The following is an 18,266-nucleotide window of genomic DNA, read 5'->3' on the forward strand; positions in this document are numbered from 1 at the left end:
TTTTTTGAGTAGTTATCATTAAAACCTTTTTCAGATGCAGCTTTTCATAGAGTCATAGAATGGTTTGGATTGGAAGGAGCCTTAAAGACCATCTAGTTCCAACCCCCTGCCATGGGCAGGGACACCTTCCACTAGCCCAGGTTGCTCAAAGCCCCGTCCAGCCTGGCCTGGAACACTGCCAGGGAGGGGGCAGCCACAGCTGCTCTGGGCAACCTCTGCCAGTGTCTCACCACCCTCACGGGAAAGAATTTGTGATCTCCGTGGCCTCCTCTGCACCTGCTCAAGCAGCTCCATGTCTTTCTTATGTTGGAGGACCCAGAGCTGGACACAGCACTGCAGTGGGAGTCTCACAAGAGCAAGAGTAGAGGGGGAGAATCCTCTCTCTTGACCTGCTGGCCACACTGCTCTTGATGCAGCCCAGGATGTGGTTGGCTTTCTGGGCTGTGAGCGCACATTGCATAGCGCAGACTTTCCATGTGCTAATAGCCCCAAATCCTTCTCCATAGGGCTGGCTGCTTTCAATCCACTCATCACTCAGCCTGTATCTGTGCTTAGTTTAAATTTTAGTTTACACTAACATATGCGCAAAGAATTTGTTAAAATGATAAATGCAATAACTATTAGCTGAGTAAAGAAAATGTTATAAGAAATACTTTGAAAATACTGATTTATCAACCCATAGAAAATGAAACTTTCTGCATACTTATCTGGAACAAACATTTAACTTGTAATATATTTACTTAGGGTATGATTTTGCATGGGAAATATGGGGAGTTTTATTCTCCAAATACAAAACCACAACCCATTTATAGTTAAATGTCCCTGAGTTTCTGATTTGCCCATCAGGCAGTCTCTGCACTAAGTAATTTTGTTTGGCTGAAACCTCCACAGGAGAATAAACAATAAAAACAATAGGAAGCTAGGCAAAATCTGAGGAACTTGGTTAACATTAAGCATGTAAGTAAGCCTACTGATTAATCTCTTTACAGAGTCATATCCTAATCCTTATTTTAGATAGCATGTGGTTTAGGACTCTAAAGTTGAATACAGCAACTAGTGCTTGTGTATGGTTTGTTATTGTAACCTGCAGTCACACACAGTGATGTACATGTAGTAATCTAATCTGCAGTCTCATAGCACAACATTTACAAACCCTAGTTTTACAAAATGTTATGCATAAATCAGAAATTACAATGGAATGCATTTACCATTGACTCCTTTGTGCAACTTTCCTGTAAATTTTAATTGGAATTGCTGTGAGCTACAGTTGGTTTACCATTGTCTTATACAGCCTTAAGCTCCCCAAAGTCACCTAAGGCCAAAGGAACAGAGAGATTCTTTTTCTTTTCTTCAAAGGGAGACACATCTCTGAAATCATACCAGTTGGGGCATTTTCTAAATGAGTTTTTAAAAACCTAGGTAATAACTCTAGCGCTCACAAATTTCCTGTGGAAAATGGTAAATTTACAATTATTTTTGTTAATTGAGCTGTGGAAATACAGTATTTGTTAGCAGAGTCTAAGCTTACACAGCAGCTGAAGTGCCGTATTTCAGACTTATGCTTCATATTCATTGATCTTGATAGAGTAAGTTTGTTTTCTTTCACCTTGAATGTTGTCAATCAGCACTGAGTTATCCAGAGAGGTGAGTTATCCCAATTTTTGTGATCACTTGGGGGTTTTCAGCTTGTGTTATTTTATCTTTATAAAGGCTTGGTTTTTATCTGAACTTATCCAGTAATCATGGTTGTGTGATTCTACATTTGGAGAGGGAGAGGATTATCAATAGCTTTGTAAACCTGTCCATAGAAAAGCTTCCCTGATAATTTTCCTCTGCCTCAGAATTTGTGGTATATACCTGGCTTAATGGATAAATGTATTTGCGTTGACTTCCAAAAGTACTAAGATGATCCACTTATCCATTATCTTCCCCCCATCTTTTCCATTAGTATATATGTGCTTTCTTTTAAGAGACATACCGTATCAAATGCTTTAAATGCATTACAGAATACCATTTCAGAATAAAACATTTACTTTTTAAAATTTGAAATTAATTTTCTCCCTGAGTTTTATTTTGGACTAGTCAACTGCTTGAAGTTTAAACAAAATATTTCTCTTGAAAGGGAATGCTGTTTCTTTTGATCCAAAGTGGTTTGTCATTTGGGGGACAGAAGGGAAGAAGGAATGATTTCAGAACTGACAGACATGAATTTCAGAAGTAGCGGGGATTTTAATAAGCATTCATTTTGCTTTGACTGAAACTGTAACCTGGAATTTCCAGCTCTTTAATCACAAACTTCTTTGTATCGCACCACATGTATGAAAGGTAGCTATTAAAAGCAAAAATTCATCCTTAGATAAGCCAGAGCACGGTTTGGTCATGAGAAAAAGAAGAAAGGAGCAGACAAGCATAACACCCACCCCCAATTTTGCCTTACCTCCTCTCTTCCATCCTTCCAGCAAAGCTTAGAGGAGTCAGTACCTACAGCCTATATTTACAATGCTGCCTTCTTCTGTGCACCAAACCTGCTGTCTTTCCAATCAGTAGAAAATTACCACTCACTATAATCACAGTTGCATCAGACTGGTAGCCTTCCTTCAAGGGGAAAATCCCTGCTGTTCCCACCTTTCTTATCTCTAACACCAGAAATAGTTTTTTTTCTTCTGTCAGTGACAGCAGGGCAGGTTTCCTCCCTAATGTCTATTCAGCAAAGTCAGAAGAACACACTGGGAGGAGAACTGCTGAAATTATTGTGTCAAAATTAAGCTCTTAAAATTACATTTGGAAAATTGGCTCTTGGATTCTGATAGGCAATCATCTGTTATCTCTTTCAGTCCTATTTTTTCATTCCTTTTCCCTCAGCTACTTGTGAAACTGCTTTTATATCAAGCCAGTCCACTGGAATCAGAAGCAAAACTAATCTGTCTGTATGTTATCTGTGAGTTAATACTTTTTAATAACTCACTTAATATGAATTGACAGTGAATCCATAAAATGCATATTTTTGGGTACTTTTAAAAAAATGCCTCATTTTAATATCATCATCATTTTGTCTTATTGCAAGAGAAGGAAGTACTGCCTAGTTCTTCTAGCAATGTAAAGAACATAGTCTTGAATATGTCAAAATGAGAAAAAGCCACATGGATCTTTGAAATTATATTTTTAGCAATAGTTTCCATTGTACTGCTGGAGGAGTCAGAAGGAATATGGGTCTGTACAGTCGAAACATGTTTGAGTTGCTCTTTCATTTGTTTCAGTTCTGATTTTGGATTGGGAAGTCAGAAGACAGCAACTGTAATACATACTGGCATGTGTAAATGTGGTAGCTGGCAGGAGAAAGAAAGAAATCTCTGTTTAAATGTGTGATGAAGTCTGAGAATGGTTTTAAAGTAATATTTCAGAATGCAAACTTGGCAGATTTATGATAAGTTGTATTTTAACTAATTGTTTCTGCTTTAAAGGTCAGGTCAAAAGCTTGTAAGGTTATGCTGTGGTTAAGAATGGCAAGGACCCCTTCTTCCAAGTAACTGGGGACACAGTGAGTTCTGACCATCACAACATCCCCTGTCCCCTGGGCAGCTGCTGTCCAGGTTGTTTCCTGACACAAGAGCAGACTCAGGCTTGCAGTAGTCTGTGCTGGAGGTCCTACATCTGTGAAGGTGGTTATAGCAGCATCTCCCAGCCTCTCATGCCAACAGGGTGCAGAAGACCCAGACAATGTGGTTCTTCTGTCAGAGGCTTCTTAGGGGACTGTAGGCAAGTCAGACTCATCTGTAAATATATAGGGGTGTCATCCTTGTTTCATCAAGGCATTGTGAGGGTAAAATGCAAGTCTCTGTTACCTAAGTAAGAAAGCTATATAAATAGCTTTGGCGGATAAAAAGTTATCTCACTCTTTCTTATTAACAGATGGAACCTACATAAAACAGATAATGTGCTTTTGTTTAGTGATACCAGCGAAGCTTTCGAGATAAAAATTTCAAGCAGCAGTGAGAACTGTCTGTACATTTGGAATCTGTCTCTTTTCATGATTTCCCATTATATAACAAGAACTGCTTTTTTTTTTTTTTTTAAGTCCATGTACCAAAATCAAAACTGTGAAGAATTATATGATTAAAATAGCATATATATCTAGGTTGGAAAGGAAAGAAGATGCATCGTAACTTCATGGAACAGATTTTACATATGACCAAAACTTGCTTCTATTAATGAAACATTTTCTTGTTTTGCAGCTTGCAGGCCTGGATTCTACAAAGCATTTGCTGGAAATGTAAAGTGCTCTAAGTGCCCTCCACACAGTTTGTCTTACGTAGAAGCAACTTCTGTCTGTCAGTGTGAGAAAGGTTACTTCAGAGCTGAGAAGGACCCACCAACTATGGCATGTACCCGTAAGTCTGATCAGTACCAGTGTCTGCAGTTCTCTTCTCCTGTGCCTTATTTATTTATTTTTGTATTTTAAAAACAAATTACATAAGTTTGTATATTTTGCATAGAATTCCATTCAAGATAACCGAAAGAGATGTTTAAAATCAAAATTCAAACAGCATATTTCTATTTAGTCTAGATATCCCTAAAAATACTCATAAGTTTCTTAGTTTGGTGACTTTTTAATTTGTAGTTCTGAGAAATAAAACAATGTGTGTAATCATTGTAGTATAGATAACAATGTGAAGTTTTAACTACGGGTATGTATTTTAAATACATGAAAATATGTACAAAAACTTCGAAAAAAATGAGGAGTCATGTAAAGAAAAAAACTTATATGACATACTCTGCTGTCTCCCCAATGAAAATTGTAAGACAAATATCATCCCAACACAATCAAATAAAAACTAAACTCTAAAAAAGACAAGAAAATCATAAAAAAAAAAATTATATCCAGTCAGGAGGAGATATAATTAAACCCTCTTGCATATCATCTTTCAACACAGAGTTATTCTCTTTTACACAACTGAGATAATGAAAATTCTTTAGATTTTCTTATAATATTTAAAATATGTGATTTTGTTATTTTTGACTAACCTAAATTTGTCATTAAGACAAAACTGATGCCCAGCAATCTAGGGGCAAGAATTCTGTCTGAGAAGAGATTTTTATTACTTTGATCAATTTACTCATCTCTAGAAACAGAAACCATAAATTTTCTTTTCACTTAATATAATATTTCTCATAGATTTTCATACGTGATTCATTACTGGGATTCATTTATCGCTCATAAAGCAACTATATTTGTTTAATCTCAAAACTGGGAATAAACAGCATCATTTTAAAACTTGTGGCTAATATACTAAATTAACAGATGAAATCCTATTATTTAAGAAAGATGATTAAAATCTGTTTGAAAATTTTTCTAAGATACTTAGTTTTTTGTGTAACATTTTGTTAGCTCTTTTGCTGGAGGATTTGATTCGAGTACATTTTGTACCACAGTCCTCTTATTAAGAGAATTCTAAAAAAAATAACATGTTAAATGCATAAAGTATTTTAACAGACTAGGTATACAAAAAGCTTAAGAGATAAAACCATAAAACCAAATTATTGTTGCAGTAACCATCAGTATATAGTCATAATTTTGGTATGTTTACACTGCATAAGGCAGCTCTATGTGAAAATAACTGAGCTGACAGAATTGAACTACTACTACTACTACTACTACTACTACTACTACTACTACTACTACTACTACTACTAGCAGAATTGAACTGCTTTCTGCTAGTCTCTCCAAATGGCACTGTACTGGACAAATTGGGAATATAACAAGGTAATTTGAAGCCGATTTACAAAGTCATAGACACTCTAATCCTGAGGTCGTTACATAGACCAAGACATTGTTCATCCACCAAATGGGAGGTGCGATGGTCGCTAAAAATGGTAGTCCTCACATCTAAGGCACTTAACAGAAAATTGTCTAATCTTACCATAGGGTTGTCAGAGGAGAAAGGTAAGTCCCAACCTCCAGCTACTTTAGGGACATCAGGTTCAGAGAGGCACCCCAATCCAGTGCACCCAATCTGCTGTCAGCTCACTCTGGAGCAAGGCCCTATCTTTTTGCACAAAATATGTGAGGGAATAAACAATGTTGTTCCAGACTTCCCACAGGAAAATGGTAATTACAAATAATTCCACACAAATGAGTGCCCCAAGCAAGCACAGGCCATTAAAAACTTATCCACAGAACTAACGCACATCCCAGGCACTCTTGACAGTTTCATGCTTAGAAGGATGGTTTTGCTCATGCATTATGCAGATGTGGTTCCATATTATTTATAAGTCATTGATTTTGCATCTCCAAAAGACAGTTCTTCTCTGAAAAAATTACTCATACATGGCATTGTGTTTCCATAATTATCTTTCAGGGCACAATTTTCAGGCCATTAGTATTGATAAGGTAGGGAGGAGCAGTAGAGCCCTGTGGCATCAACACCTCAGTGATTCCCCAACAGACGCAGGGTGCTGAGAGCTGCTTTGGCCAAAAACTGTCAGGGAAGACTTGCTGCCAGAGCTCTCCTGCTGAGGATGTCAGGCCAGAGAAACTGAGAGTGGAGGCAGGGAAGAAATCAGCCACAACAGAGGTACCAGTGCCCCATCTCACTACGACTTGGGAGAAATAATAAAGGACGGTGAACCACATTCCAGTTTCTGCCTTGCTTTCTTCAGTGCCACCATGCCTTGCCTCTCATTCAGCCTAGACTGCCAGGTATCAGTACTTCACTGACTGTAACAGCAGATGCATTCATCTTGTATCTAGTGATTATTTCACTAATTGCCAGCTCTGCAAATGACACCAAGACTCTTGACAGGCAGACTGTGTTCTTATCTTCTTGCACATCATCAGTAATGAAGATCTGCAGGCCAAATTATTCCCTAAGTGATATCTTTAGCCCCACTGCTTTCAAATTATGCTCTCAGTTATTAAAATTATGTTTCTGTCATAAATACAACCTCACTGCCTTCGGTGGGTCTGTGCAGATGTGGCTAATTTAAATTTAATAAACAAAGATACAGATATGAGTAGAATTCCAAATCCTTCCAAACTGTCATGCTTTACTCTAATAAAAGAAGTTGAAAAGGTAGGGAAAAAAAATGAGCCGATTTGACTAAATACAGAGAAAAGGCTGTGCAGTAAGAAAATGCCTTTTCTACATAACCACTTTTGGGGCAGATCTGCATTTTTGATGTTCATTTGCACATTTGTATCCTGACATGTGAGATGTGACAGATTAAAATTTTTTCTTGTGACTTTTTAAATGAGATTTGTGCTTAAATTAAACACAGAATGAATTGTGTATTCCCCTTACAAATTTCTTCATATTCAAACATTTTGAATCAACTGTATTCATACCTATTTTGTTTGCTTCCCCAATTCCTACAAAGCAATATGCCTAAATTAGGTAGATAGTTTATTCTCTCCCTTTTCATTCCTGTATAGGGTTAGACAGTATTTCTCACTCCAGAATTTTTCCTCAGTACTGGAAAACTTGCATATGCAGCATTATGGAAAATAAGGACCTTGACTTAAGAGACTATGAAATTAAGAGTTTAGCTTTAAGCATCCATTTTTTTATGATGAGCTTCAAATCTAATTTCATTAATTCTGTGAAAGTGCATACTGTGTGCTTTTCCAAAATTGTACGGTTCCCATTTTTGCTTCGTGTGACTGTATTTTGTAAAATAAGAGTGTGCACTTTGCAGAAAAGCATAATAGAAATCTAATTTTAGTAAGAGGAATTAAAATTACATTAGGATATATTGTTAATCTATTTTTCCTATCTTTTTTCATTTGATTGGCACTTGTTATCAATCTCTTGCTGCTACTCTTTTCTCCTTATTGTATTTCTTTGCCATGTGTGAGTACTCTATCAGTGATCTCTCTGCATACACAGTGAGCAACAAATAGCATCATATCTAATCCCCTGTCTGATTACTCTGTACATAAACTCTAACGTTTCCCAGTATAATGTAATTGGATAAATTGATCCACCTTTTCAAGGTCAAAGGCAGGCAGGCTTATACTGGGTGTCTGTGTCTGAATGCATCTCTTTTCATGTTATACTTAAACAATTCTGAACCCAACAGACTTACACTGTTCAATAACCTCTGTCACAAACTGTATCCTCTGGTTTTAAGAATCAACACTATATTCCAGCAGCAAAATCAAGAAACATGCTTGAAGCCTTCAACTCTACTGCCTCTATTGTTATTTTTATATGTATACTTGTTTGCAATTTATCATGACACTCAGACTTGGAGTATTGGTTTACAGTCAACAGCTTCCATTCTTCCTGCCTGCCTCACAGAAGAAGTGATTCTGAAAAGGAAAAAATGTAATACAGCATTCTACATCAAGTGACACTACTTATATATGCTACGTCCATGTATGTATGTACATAAAAAAGCAATTATGAACTCAAGGGGCACAGCCAGATGCTGATTCTGAGTGTTCTAAGACAGTGGTTAATTTTCACCCTTCCATTGTAAATTCAGTAGTCAAATAACACACACTTCTAAGAGTCCAATAGTTGGTAATGGACAGTTCTCACTTAAAAAACAATCAGGTTTTTTTCAGACAGTCATCACTCTGTAGCGTTTAAAATACTGCATTGCCCTCTGCAGCATTATGTTTGCTCCTCTCTCCTTCCCTAAAGGACAAAATGCACTTCACCTTGACAGAGGGCAAAGCAAGATGAGTTGCAATGTACTGCATGAGGCATAAACTCAGCTCTGTTGCTTTTAGGAGTGGGCCTGCTTCTCTGTAAGACATCAATGTCAGACTGCTCCACAGAGAGTGTAGAAATACCTCTTAGGTTTATAATTTGTAAACAAAGCAGAAGACATTGCCCACACTTGGGCTGTGTTTCATCTAAAGGGCAGAAGAGCTTCTTTTTTTTTTTAAATGCTTATCCATCTGAACTGTGTTTCACTCTTGCATGAAATCCAAAGTCATGAATTTTTCTGTGAGAAAAAGATCCATCATTTTCACCAATATACCTGTTTTACTTAAAAATCAATATAAGGAAATCCCTGAGAGCCTTGCACACATATGTCTGCAGAAGGGTTATTGCTGCCAAGTTTTTCCAATGTGTCAAGTAATCTTTGTATAATTTATAAATGATAACAAAGCAATCAGGCCACATTCATAAAAGCCCAGTGACACATAATTTAGCTGAATCTGAGGATTAGAATTAATTGTCTCTCTTTGTTCCAAGTTCTAAATCTTAGTAAATGATTCACTGCATGTCATTACAGCTTAATATTTGCATGAAATCACAGTTTAACTGGCATAATTTAACAGCAATTAAAAAGCTATTTAATCGTCATGCAAATTGGCATGAGGGGCCTTGGGTATGAAGAGTGTCTGCATTTTTTGTCAGTATTTGCAGGCGGTCAGTCACATACTTTCAGACACCTCTAACATAGTTGGTGATGTTCTCCTTATTCATTGAAATGGGAATGTACAATAATTCATGTTTTCTCTTACAGTTGAGGATTAAGTCCCAAATCATGAATATAACAATCTTTATTCGCTGGTACAAACAAAAAGTAAAGTTTTTAAAAAGTATATTTTATCTACTGTATTGGTTCTTCTGCTGAGGTCATCTCCATTTAGTACACAAAAATCTGATAGAAAATTTAAATTGACAAGGTCAGACAAAACTCTCCTATTGCCCAGATTCACAGTAATTGCTTTTTTGACCTGCCAAAGTTGATGAAGTAACAAAAAAAAAAAGAGCTGTGATGACTCATTGTCATAATATCTTTAGTTTATGTAAGATTAAATTTAAGCCAGTTTTAAAACATTGGCTGCAATCCTTTGAGCAATTACACACATGCTTAGTTTTAAGTGCGTGAGTATTACCAATTATTTCAAGGGAATTACTGATCCGCTTAAAGTTATGCACATATGTAAGTGCGATTAAGGCTCATCCTCCATGTTCCTATAGCTCCTCATTGGTTTTAACAGTGGGAATTTGTTAAGACCAGTCATTATTTAATTCTCACAGCATGTTTTTAGAGGAAACGTAATTATTCCTGTCTTCTGCACATAAATAATGTGAACTAAACCTGAAGGAATCTGTGCTAGTTTTAGCTTATTCTGATCTCAGGACTGTTTTACAGAGTAGTTAGAACCATCAACCTCACAGTAATTTTATGGGAAGTTTAGAGATTTGTACATCTAAGGCACTCTAAGGTCGTCGGGGCTTTTGGACAACATAAACCTTCAAGACTGTACCTTCTTTCTGTTTTCCACACCACTGGAAAATGATGTATCAGTGTAATTAGCCTTTGTTAGCAGGTTGCGTTTATAAGTACTTCCATATTACAGTATTTCAAATGCTTCACTGTTAGACTTATCATAAGGTCACAGTCAAAGACCAGGAAGGAAATACTCAAAATATTCTCTGTGACCATAAAAATTGCAAATTACAAATATAGTTTTCATCTGAAAGGTTTCAGAAATATCGATCTTCAGTACAAATGAGCGCTATACCATTCAGCTAAATGATTCTTTGATATGATGAAAAATAGCTGGTCTTTCCTCTCCGGGGCTTTTTGGCTCCTACCTATGAATTCTCTACAAACAGATATACAAATAAATAGTCACACATTAAAAATATTTTAAACTTCCTTGTCCACTAAAAATATGCAAAGCAATGTAACACCTCCAAATATTTGTATTGTCAAGTGCTTGAAGTCCAGCATCTAATTAATCATTTACTTTAGGGGAAAAATAATTTTAATGAAAACATAGTCTTAGTTATTTAAAATTAGAAATACCAGAAAGAAATATATAAATTTATACAACATAGAAATATAGAAATGTATAAATCATGAAAACCTGTAAAGCAAGCTGCAAGTTTTCAAAGTTCTGCTAACCATTGGGCAAGCAATCCATGTGCACTGTGATTTTATGTTGAGAGCTGGAAATACAATGCCTAGTCAACTCATTCAGCTCAGGAAAACTCAGAGATTGCCAGTTGAGTTTACCACACTCATATATATCAAAACCTGGAGTATAATGCCTTGCATTTTGCCAAATCTGTGTTTCTTACATAATTTTTATGAACATATTTAGGGACTCTATACAAATTGTTTTGGAAAATCATGTGTCTATAAGTGCTTGGTTGAAATATGTTAAGTGGAAGAAGAGGAATTTAATAAGAAATGGAGATAAGATTATTCAGACTTCCTTTAACAATTTCTGCCTTTCCTTCACCCCTTCATTAATTCCTATCTGAAAAATTAATATGTTGTAAAGTTCTTCTGTCAAACTCTGGAAGCTGATATATAAAGTCTCAGATGACTTACATGTGACCCTACACACTAAGTCAGCATAACAGCTTAAAACTTGTTGGACATACCTTGACTATTTTGGAATCCATGGGAAATGGGTCACTCAAGGTTTATCTGAGAGGACACAAAGACCTTTACCACCTGCTCGCAAGCCAAGAGCTTTCTTATACTCTGCCTGCTGCTACTACTATATTTGCATCCCTCCCCACAGTCTTCAAGAATTATTTTTTCTTCTGCTTTGCCTCCATCCGTTCAGACCTTTGACTTACAAGGTTGATGTCTTCACTGTTATACTGATGCTGATGAAGTACCAGGTGGGAAAGAAAAAAAACTTGTAAACTGTCTCTTGTACCTAATGGTCTTGGCCTGTTGCCACCTAACTCTGTTAATGAACAGCAGCAAGGAAATCCCTGGGGATAAGGAGTGAAGGATAGAAAAAATACCTGGCAATGCAGAACTAATACAAACAATTTTGCCTCTTGTCATTATTCCAAAGCTGCTGTTTATTTATTACTCAATTTGAGTCTTATAAAATATCAACATTATAAGTATCAGAAAAGCCTACATTACTAGACATAAGGAAATACATTTTGTGGTTAAAGCTCTACCCCAGTATCCCACAAGATCAAGAGATATTTAGTGCAAATTTGTGTTACTGAGTCTAGGTTTGACATTACCAAGTTATTTTTATGTTGCCTTAAATTATTTCTGAATTAATTCTTATTTATTTAGATTATTCAGCTTTTTAAGATCTTGCCCATTTATTATTCCTGCTTCATTTTCAAGGACTGTATTTAGATATTTTTTAATTTTTACATTGAATTTGTTATTGAAACATAACTCTTTTGCCTTCAGACAAATACTTTTCATATTTTGTTCTTTCTCCAAAATAGACAACTGTTTCTCAACAGGCTTTCCCCTCCTTCTTTGCAGGGCCACCTTCTGCTCCAAGGAATGTGATTTTTAACATTAATGAAACAGCTCTCATGTTGGAATGGAGCCCCCCAAGTGATACCGGAGGAAGAAAAGATCTCACTTACAGTGTCATCTGTAAGAAATGTGGGTCGGACGCAAGCCAGTGTGAGATTTGTGGGGGAGGTATCCGTTTCATCCCCAGGCACACAGGTCTCATCAACTCCTCAGTGACAGTGCTTGACTTTGTGTCGCACGTGAACTACACCTTTGAAATAGAAGCCACGAATGGGGTCTCAGAGCTGAGTTTCTCTCCCAAGCAGTTCACAGCAATCACAGTTACCACAGACCAAGATGGTAAGTCCCAGCACTGCATGTCTGTTACTGTGTCTCTGTCACTTATGCACTTATTAGGGGGATAGTTTTGTTTCTTGGAAGTCTTTGTCAGCAAGTTAGAATGTTTTGCAGATTGTTAAATGTTTTAAGTGCTTTTGTTGAGGACTTCCAGCTTCTGGTGGTGAGGGCATTAAATGCTTTTGGCAGCTGGCCCTTGACCCCATTACACAGAGCACAAAAACATACCTTCCTGTTTAAAATTAAGTGCAAGCTTTAACTATCTGAGACTAACTGTATCGGTACTTTGTTACAACTAGAGTCTTCGTCTGGTGCTTTTCCAAGTCCTTTCTTAAGATTTCAGTTTTGAAAGAGTAAAACACCACACGTTATGTATTACAATTTCACAATACAAAGGTTAAATGAAAGAGAACTCACTTCTTTTAGTATCCATGTTTCATAGTACGCTTCACTGCAAGATATTTCAGCACCTGTATGAGCCAGTTCCTTAGGTGAGTTATCCCAATAGGTATTTTTTGGTTCCTTTAATTGTCCACTTTGCATTATTGAGCTTTTTCTTCCTCCCATTTCAGTTCAAGTTCGTGTCCAAGGTCAACCGTTATGGGAAATATGGGAAAACATGGCAAACTAAGAGAGTTCTATATTTTTGTTTATTTCTGCAACTTTTTCCTCTTCCATCTTTAGAGATACTTACTATGCCAGCAAACAGCATCGTAGGTTACCAACAAAGCAATCTATATAGCAGTGTTGTCTTCTGGGCTGTGTTACTGTAGATGAGAAGGTTATTTCAAAAGTATCCCTTGCTGACATTTGTTCCAGAAATGTTTTTCACCTACTGTGCAGTGACATTGTAACTGTAGCTGAAGTGTTTAATGTAAAACAGGAACCAAACCGGCATTTTGAGTAGAAGACGTTTGATAAGTATTCAGTAAAAATGCTAAGATTTGGGAGGATCCTATTATGTTCCACTTGTAGGAAGGCCCTGGGTTCTTTCACTGATCAGCCCACCAAAAATCTGCTTACCTGTGTATCTGGGACAAGTAGTTTTGTTGATGAGTAAGTAATGACTTGTTTGCCTTTGGGCATACAGAAATTAACATCTTGCTGTGATGATGATAATGACAGTGATGTTAAGACTAATAATATTCATGAAAATGGATTAGAAAAAGCATGAAAACTACTCACTCACCATTCACTGATGATGGTAACAGAAGAGCTAATTATATAAGATGCCTAATGATATGTGCTTTGCACTGAGAATTGCCGTAAGCTCTTAGGCTACATATGATGTTGCCAACCGGAATCTCTCTTTTCCTTTCTCATTAAAGGAACAAAGCACGGTGCCAGAAACTACCCTTATGTGTACTTATTTTTCGTGGTACTAAATGCAAGTCACCAAACATGCACAGGTGGAGGTCACCAGAGATATGGTTTGTTTTTAAACTGGCTAACAGCTGTATGAACATGGCTTATGATGTGTATTTAAGTGGTGAGCTTTTAAAAAATAATGTCTTTTGCTGTTGTCTGTTCCTGGTTTAACAATATAGATTTTCACTGCAATTTACTCAAAACAGGGAAAAGACCAATGTTTTGATAATTTGTGACACACTGACAGTAAACTCTAGAGTGTAGACTGCTTGCATTCCCTATAATAATTCTTACATTACTAAAAATGGTGTTGGAAGGGCCTCAGAGAATTTAAGATGAGATTTCCAGAATATCTGTCAGTTTATTTGGATATAAAAAGACAGCTTTGCAGGAGAAAGCATTGTAATGAATGAAATTGAGGCATCTATAAAATGTAGTTATAAAGATAAAACCGGTTTTGTGGGCTTATAAACTGTGTAGTTGTATAAAATCATAAGCATGTTAACTATATATTTAGAAGTAAAAGAGAGATAATGTCATATGAAATATGTAAGAAAATTAATGGAGTTTTCATTGATGGAAATTATTGAGAGGACAATAAACAATTTTAGTCATGAATAGAAACTGATATGGAGAAAGCTAGGGTATCTAACCTCAGAAAAGAAAGCTGTAGAACTAAAGCTTCAGAACATTGTAGAGATTTTATTAATGTTTATAAATCATGTTGACATTCTCAGGTACAAAGATTAGTGACCTCTTTTATTTTGAGTGTTAGCCAGCTATTAGTGCACAATTTATAGTGTTGCTTTTGCATTATTTACCAAAAATACTGAATAATAACCTTTATATTGCATTTATTTTTCTATCTATACGACCAAACACTAAATTCACTGTTACAATTTTTCCTTTTAATCTTAATTATACTGAAATGGACAGTACTTATTTCATGGTGTTGCAGGTTTGTGCACATGATAATATAAAACAAAGATCCAAGATTATATGCATGATGTGACAACAAATCAAAAATATCTTAATGTGTACAAGGACTGCAGTCCAAACACACATTGCTTTAAAACAACTTTTCTCTCTTGATGTGTGTCTAATATGGAAGATCTAGATCTAGAGTAAATTATAACTACACAGCATATTTATCCTGTGTTCATATTAGCTTTTTACATGTAATCTTTTCATATAAACTGTTTTAATGTTTTTGGTATACACACTGCATGAAGTGCTAGACCTTTTTATAAATACATAAATTGTTTTCTTCAATTGTCATATCTTTGTTAAGAACTTACAACAAGATCTTCAGCTGTTCTAACTCCAGACGATTCTGTTAACTACAATAATTTATGGTAGCTGAGGAGCTAGCATGTTATTTTCTTTAAGCATACTGGATTTACTTACCTCTTGTGGCCCTTTCTTTTTTGATGGTTTTTGTGAAATTAACAGATTCTTCTTTAAACATGCAGAATTATTAGCTCATTCTTCAGGGGTTTTTCTCTCTTTTTGGAGAAGATATTGCTGTGGGTATTTTGCTGAATAAAGTAATGCAATGAAGAGTACCGGGGACATCCATAGGAACTGAAGAATTGTATTCTACCACAGTTACTGAGTAGAGTAGCCTGAGAGCATCAAAGAGGGAGAATATTTGCTGACAGAAGTGAACTAATTCAGAAGTGATTAAGGCTCTTTAAGCACAGAGATCTACTACAACTAATAATAAAATCTTAACTGCCTCCTGATGCACTCACCAGCATCAACAAGATTAAGTACACTGCTCAGCTCTAACGATGACAAGAAGCAGACTAAAGGAAAGTAAGTCTGAAAAGGCTTTGTGAACTGCATCCTGCAAACCTCCCTTCGATTTGATGACTAAAGTATTACCAGACCTGATCAAATACTAGAAAAATTACTAATAGTAATGTAAGTCATATAAACAGAACTTGGTAACATTCATGACTTTTTTTTAGTTATTTATTTTGTACAAATATTCATAAATTGAATATCCATGGTTTTGGTTTTTCCCCTGGGCTTCATAAGGAAACAAAGAACTGTCAACCCATTAGCCAACATGAGTTCAGTAACAGGGAAAGATTTCACGGATACTATGTTCTCTCAACAGAAGTGTGAAAAATGACCACTTAAGAGTCACACCAAGCTGTTGGTTGGGTCTGCAAGTTAAAAAGCAAGATTCAGCTATGTAAGGCTTGCTACTGGACTAGAGATGCCAGCTGACCAGCCACTTTGTCTGTTGGCTAGTTAGTAAAGAAAGAGTATATATAGTTCCTATATGATCGTAGCACCGGCTGTGTCTTGTCCTGCAAGTGTGGCAAATAAGGATGGGGTAGGGATATGTTAGGAAGTGTAGATGTTGCAGAGGAAGAGTTGAGGGAAGTGAGCTATATGCTACTCTTGCATAGCTCTGTTTCAAAATGTTTTGAGATATCAAAATAATCCCTACTTTAAATTCAGATAAATGGACAGATAAACACAATGAGTTTCTGCTCAGAAAAGCACTTAAGTAAACTCCCTGTTCAAAGAACATTAGCACACTTTAAGTGCTTTCCCAAATAACCGCTAAAGTAATTTGTAAAGGACTGGAAAGTAAAACATGTTTTCAAAAAAAGCCTAATCAAAAAATGTTTAACAATACTGTTGTTCAGAAAAGTGCCTGGATGCCTTCTCTTTATGGGAGGAAGAAAGTTTTATACAGCAGTAAATATGCCGAGTAGGAAGTAATTGTACTTAATCGACTTTAAATCATTGTGTGAAGAAGCAGAGAATTATATGCTGAATTGTAATTTATGTTTCTCTTATGACTAATGGAAGGAAGAGACACCTCACTATATGACTTTCTTAGCATGGCTTAGAGTCTGCATTGCCTAAAGAAAATTCAGAAGTACTTGAGGTTTTTCATGCATAATTAAAGTAGTAAATAATGAATAATTAAGCAAAACAGAGTTTAAAACAATAGGTTTTATTTCCAAATAATAGTCCACATACACAGTCCCTCAGTGAGCATTCATATATTCTATTTCTTGATAACAGAGGGATGTTTAACATTACGCTACGCAGATTGGGAGTAGAGTCATGAGACATATCCTGAGTACATATGTGATTATACAGACATAGTGGCCTGCTCTGTTTCAGTCCACCATTTCAAGTGTTTCACTGAGGAGCAGCACTCTGTAGTTATAGTGTTCTCTGACTGAAGAGTTTCTTTGTTGTCTGGTCTGCATCTTCACCATCATGTCCTTCCTGCAGGACTCCATGATGGCAGACCCCAGCTCACCTTTCACCTGCAAGTCCCACAGCAGTGACCTCCCCCTAAAATCACAGCCCAGCCATGGGATGCTCTGCAGGCATCATTCCATTGTGGGCTCCTTCCACATGTCTTTCCTGTTTACACCAGAGAAATGCTCCTTCTGCCATTGCATCCTGGAAATCTGATTTTCTTCCTCCCCTTTTCTGCAGTTTGTGAGTGACTCTGGTCTCCATGACATCAAAGACCTGCTACCAGTGGACAGAATTTGAGGCATGAGAGACTTCACTCTGTCTGGGTACACACCCTATCACTATATTAAAGACCTGTCTAGTTTTGCTATGTCTATCTAGTGTTGGCAGCCTGTGACCAGCTGAAATTTTCAGACAGACTCTGAAACTGCAAATCTGGCAGGATTCCTTTGTCTGATACATTTTATTTTATTTTATGTGAGCCATTGGCAGTTATATCCTAGGCGATGTTTCCTAATCTGATGGTAAAATCTTGCCAGTGTCTGAAAGGGACTGCCTTTCATCTAATTTCTTTTCCCAAATAAATTATGGCCAATTCATTGTTCCTAGTACAGGTGGCTCCTCAGACATATTTGCAGCCCCATGTGGATGGTCTCTAGCAACAGCAACCTCTTATCACTCAGAGCTGTGGAAACTGAGGAATACATGGATGGATTACAGTGTATCTTCCAGGAATAAGCATGACTGTATTACCACGAATTAATGGTATATAGCATTATGTAACAATGCAGATGGTGTAAGTTGTTAAGACCATCATTCAGTTGTCAGGGAAGCATCTCAACAGCACTACCAGGACAGTTTATTAGGATTAATCTTTCTGGCTGATGACAGTATAGTTTCAGGATGCTCATTGAGGTGGCAGGGGAGTTCCCTTTTCACTCATCCTAAGTTGCTGCCCATAGTAGAATCTGACTTTCACCCTAATCAAAAGTCAGCTTTCCTTTTTTTTCCCTGAGTCTCAAATCTCTACAGATCTGATTGTCCTTTGTAACTTTAAAGTCAAGAAAGCTTCTCTTTTCATAATGACATGATGAACCCCTTTG

The 18,266-nt window shown here is 36.6% G+C and overlaps 1 protein-coding gene across 7 annotated transcripts in view; it reads left to right on the top strand.

Moving 5' to 3' along the window:
• LOC141957722 (ephrin type-A receptor 6) overlaps nt 1-18,266 on the top strand; it is a 529,737-nt gene that overhangs the window by 277,426 nt on the left and 234,045 nt on the right. For 6 of the 7 annotated variants that reach the window (XM_074899660.1, XM_074899687.1, XM_074899670.1 and 3 more), the window contains exons 4-5: nt 4,233-4,388; nt 12,226-12,561. In XM_074899660.1, coding sequence (XP_074755761.1) covers nt 4,233-4,388; nt 12,226-12,561 — 492 coding nt within the window. Of the gene's footprint in view, nt 1-4,232; nt 4,389-12,225; nt 12,562-18,266 lie in introns of those variants that run through there. The other variant, XM_074899705.1, reaches the window with a different exon arrangement.

Source organism: Athene noctua, chromosome 1 (genome assembly GCF_965140245.1).
Source record: "Athene noctua chromosome 1, bAthNoc1.hap1.1, whole genome shotgun sequence".
In the NCBI taxonomy this organism is placed as follows: domain Eukaryota; kingdom Metazoa; phylum Chordata; class Aves; order Strigiformes; family Strigidae; genus Athene; species Athene noctua.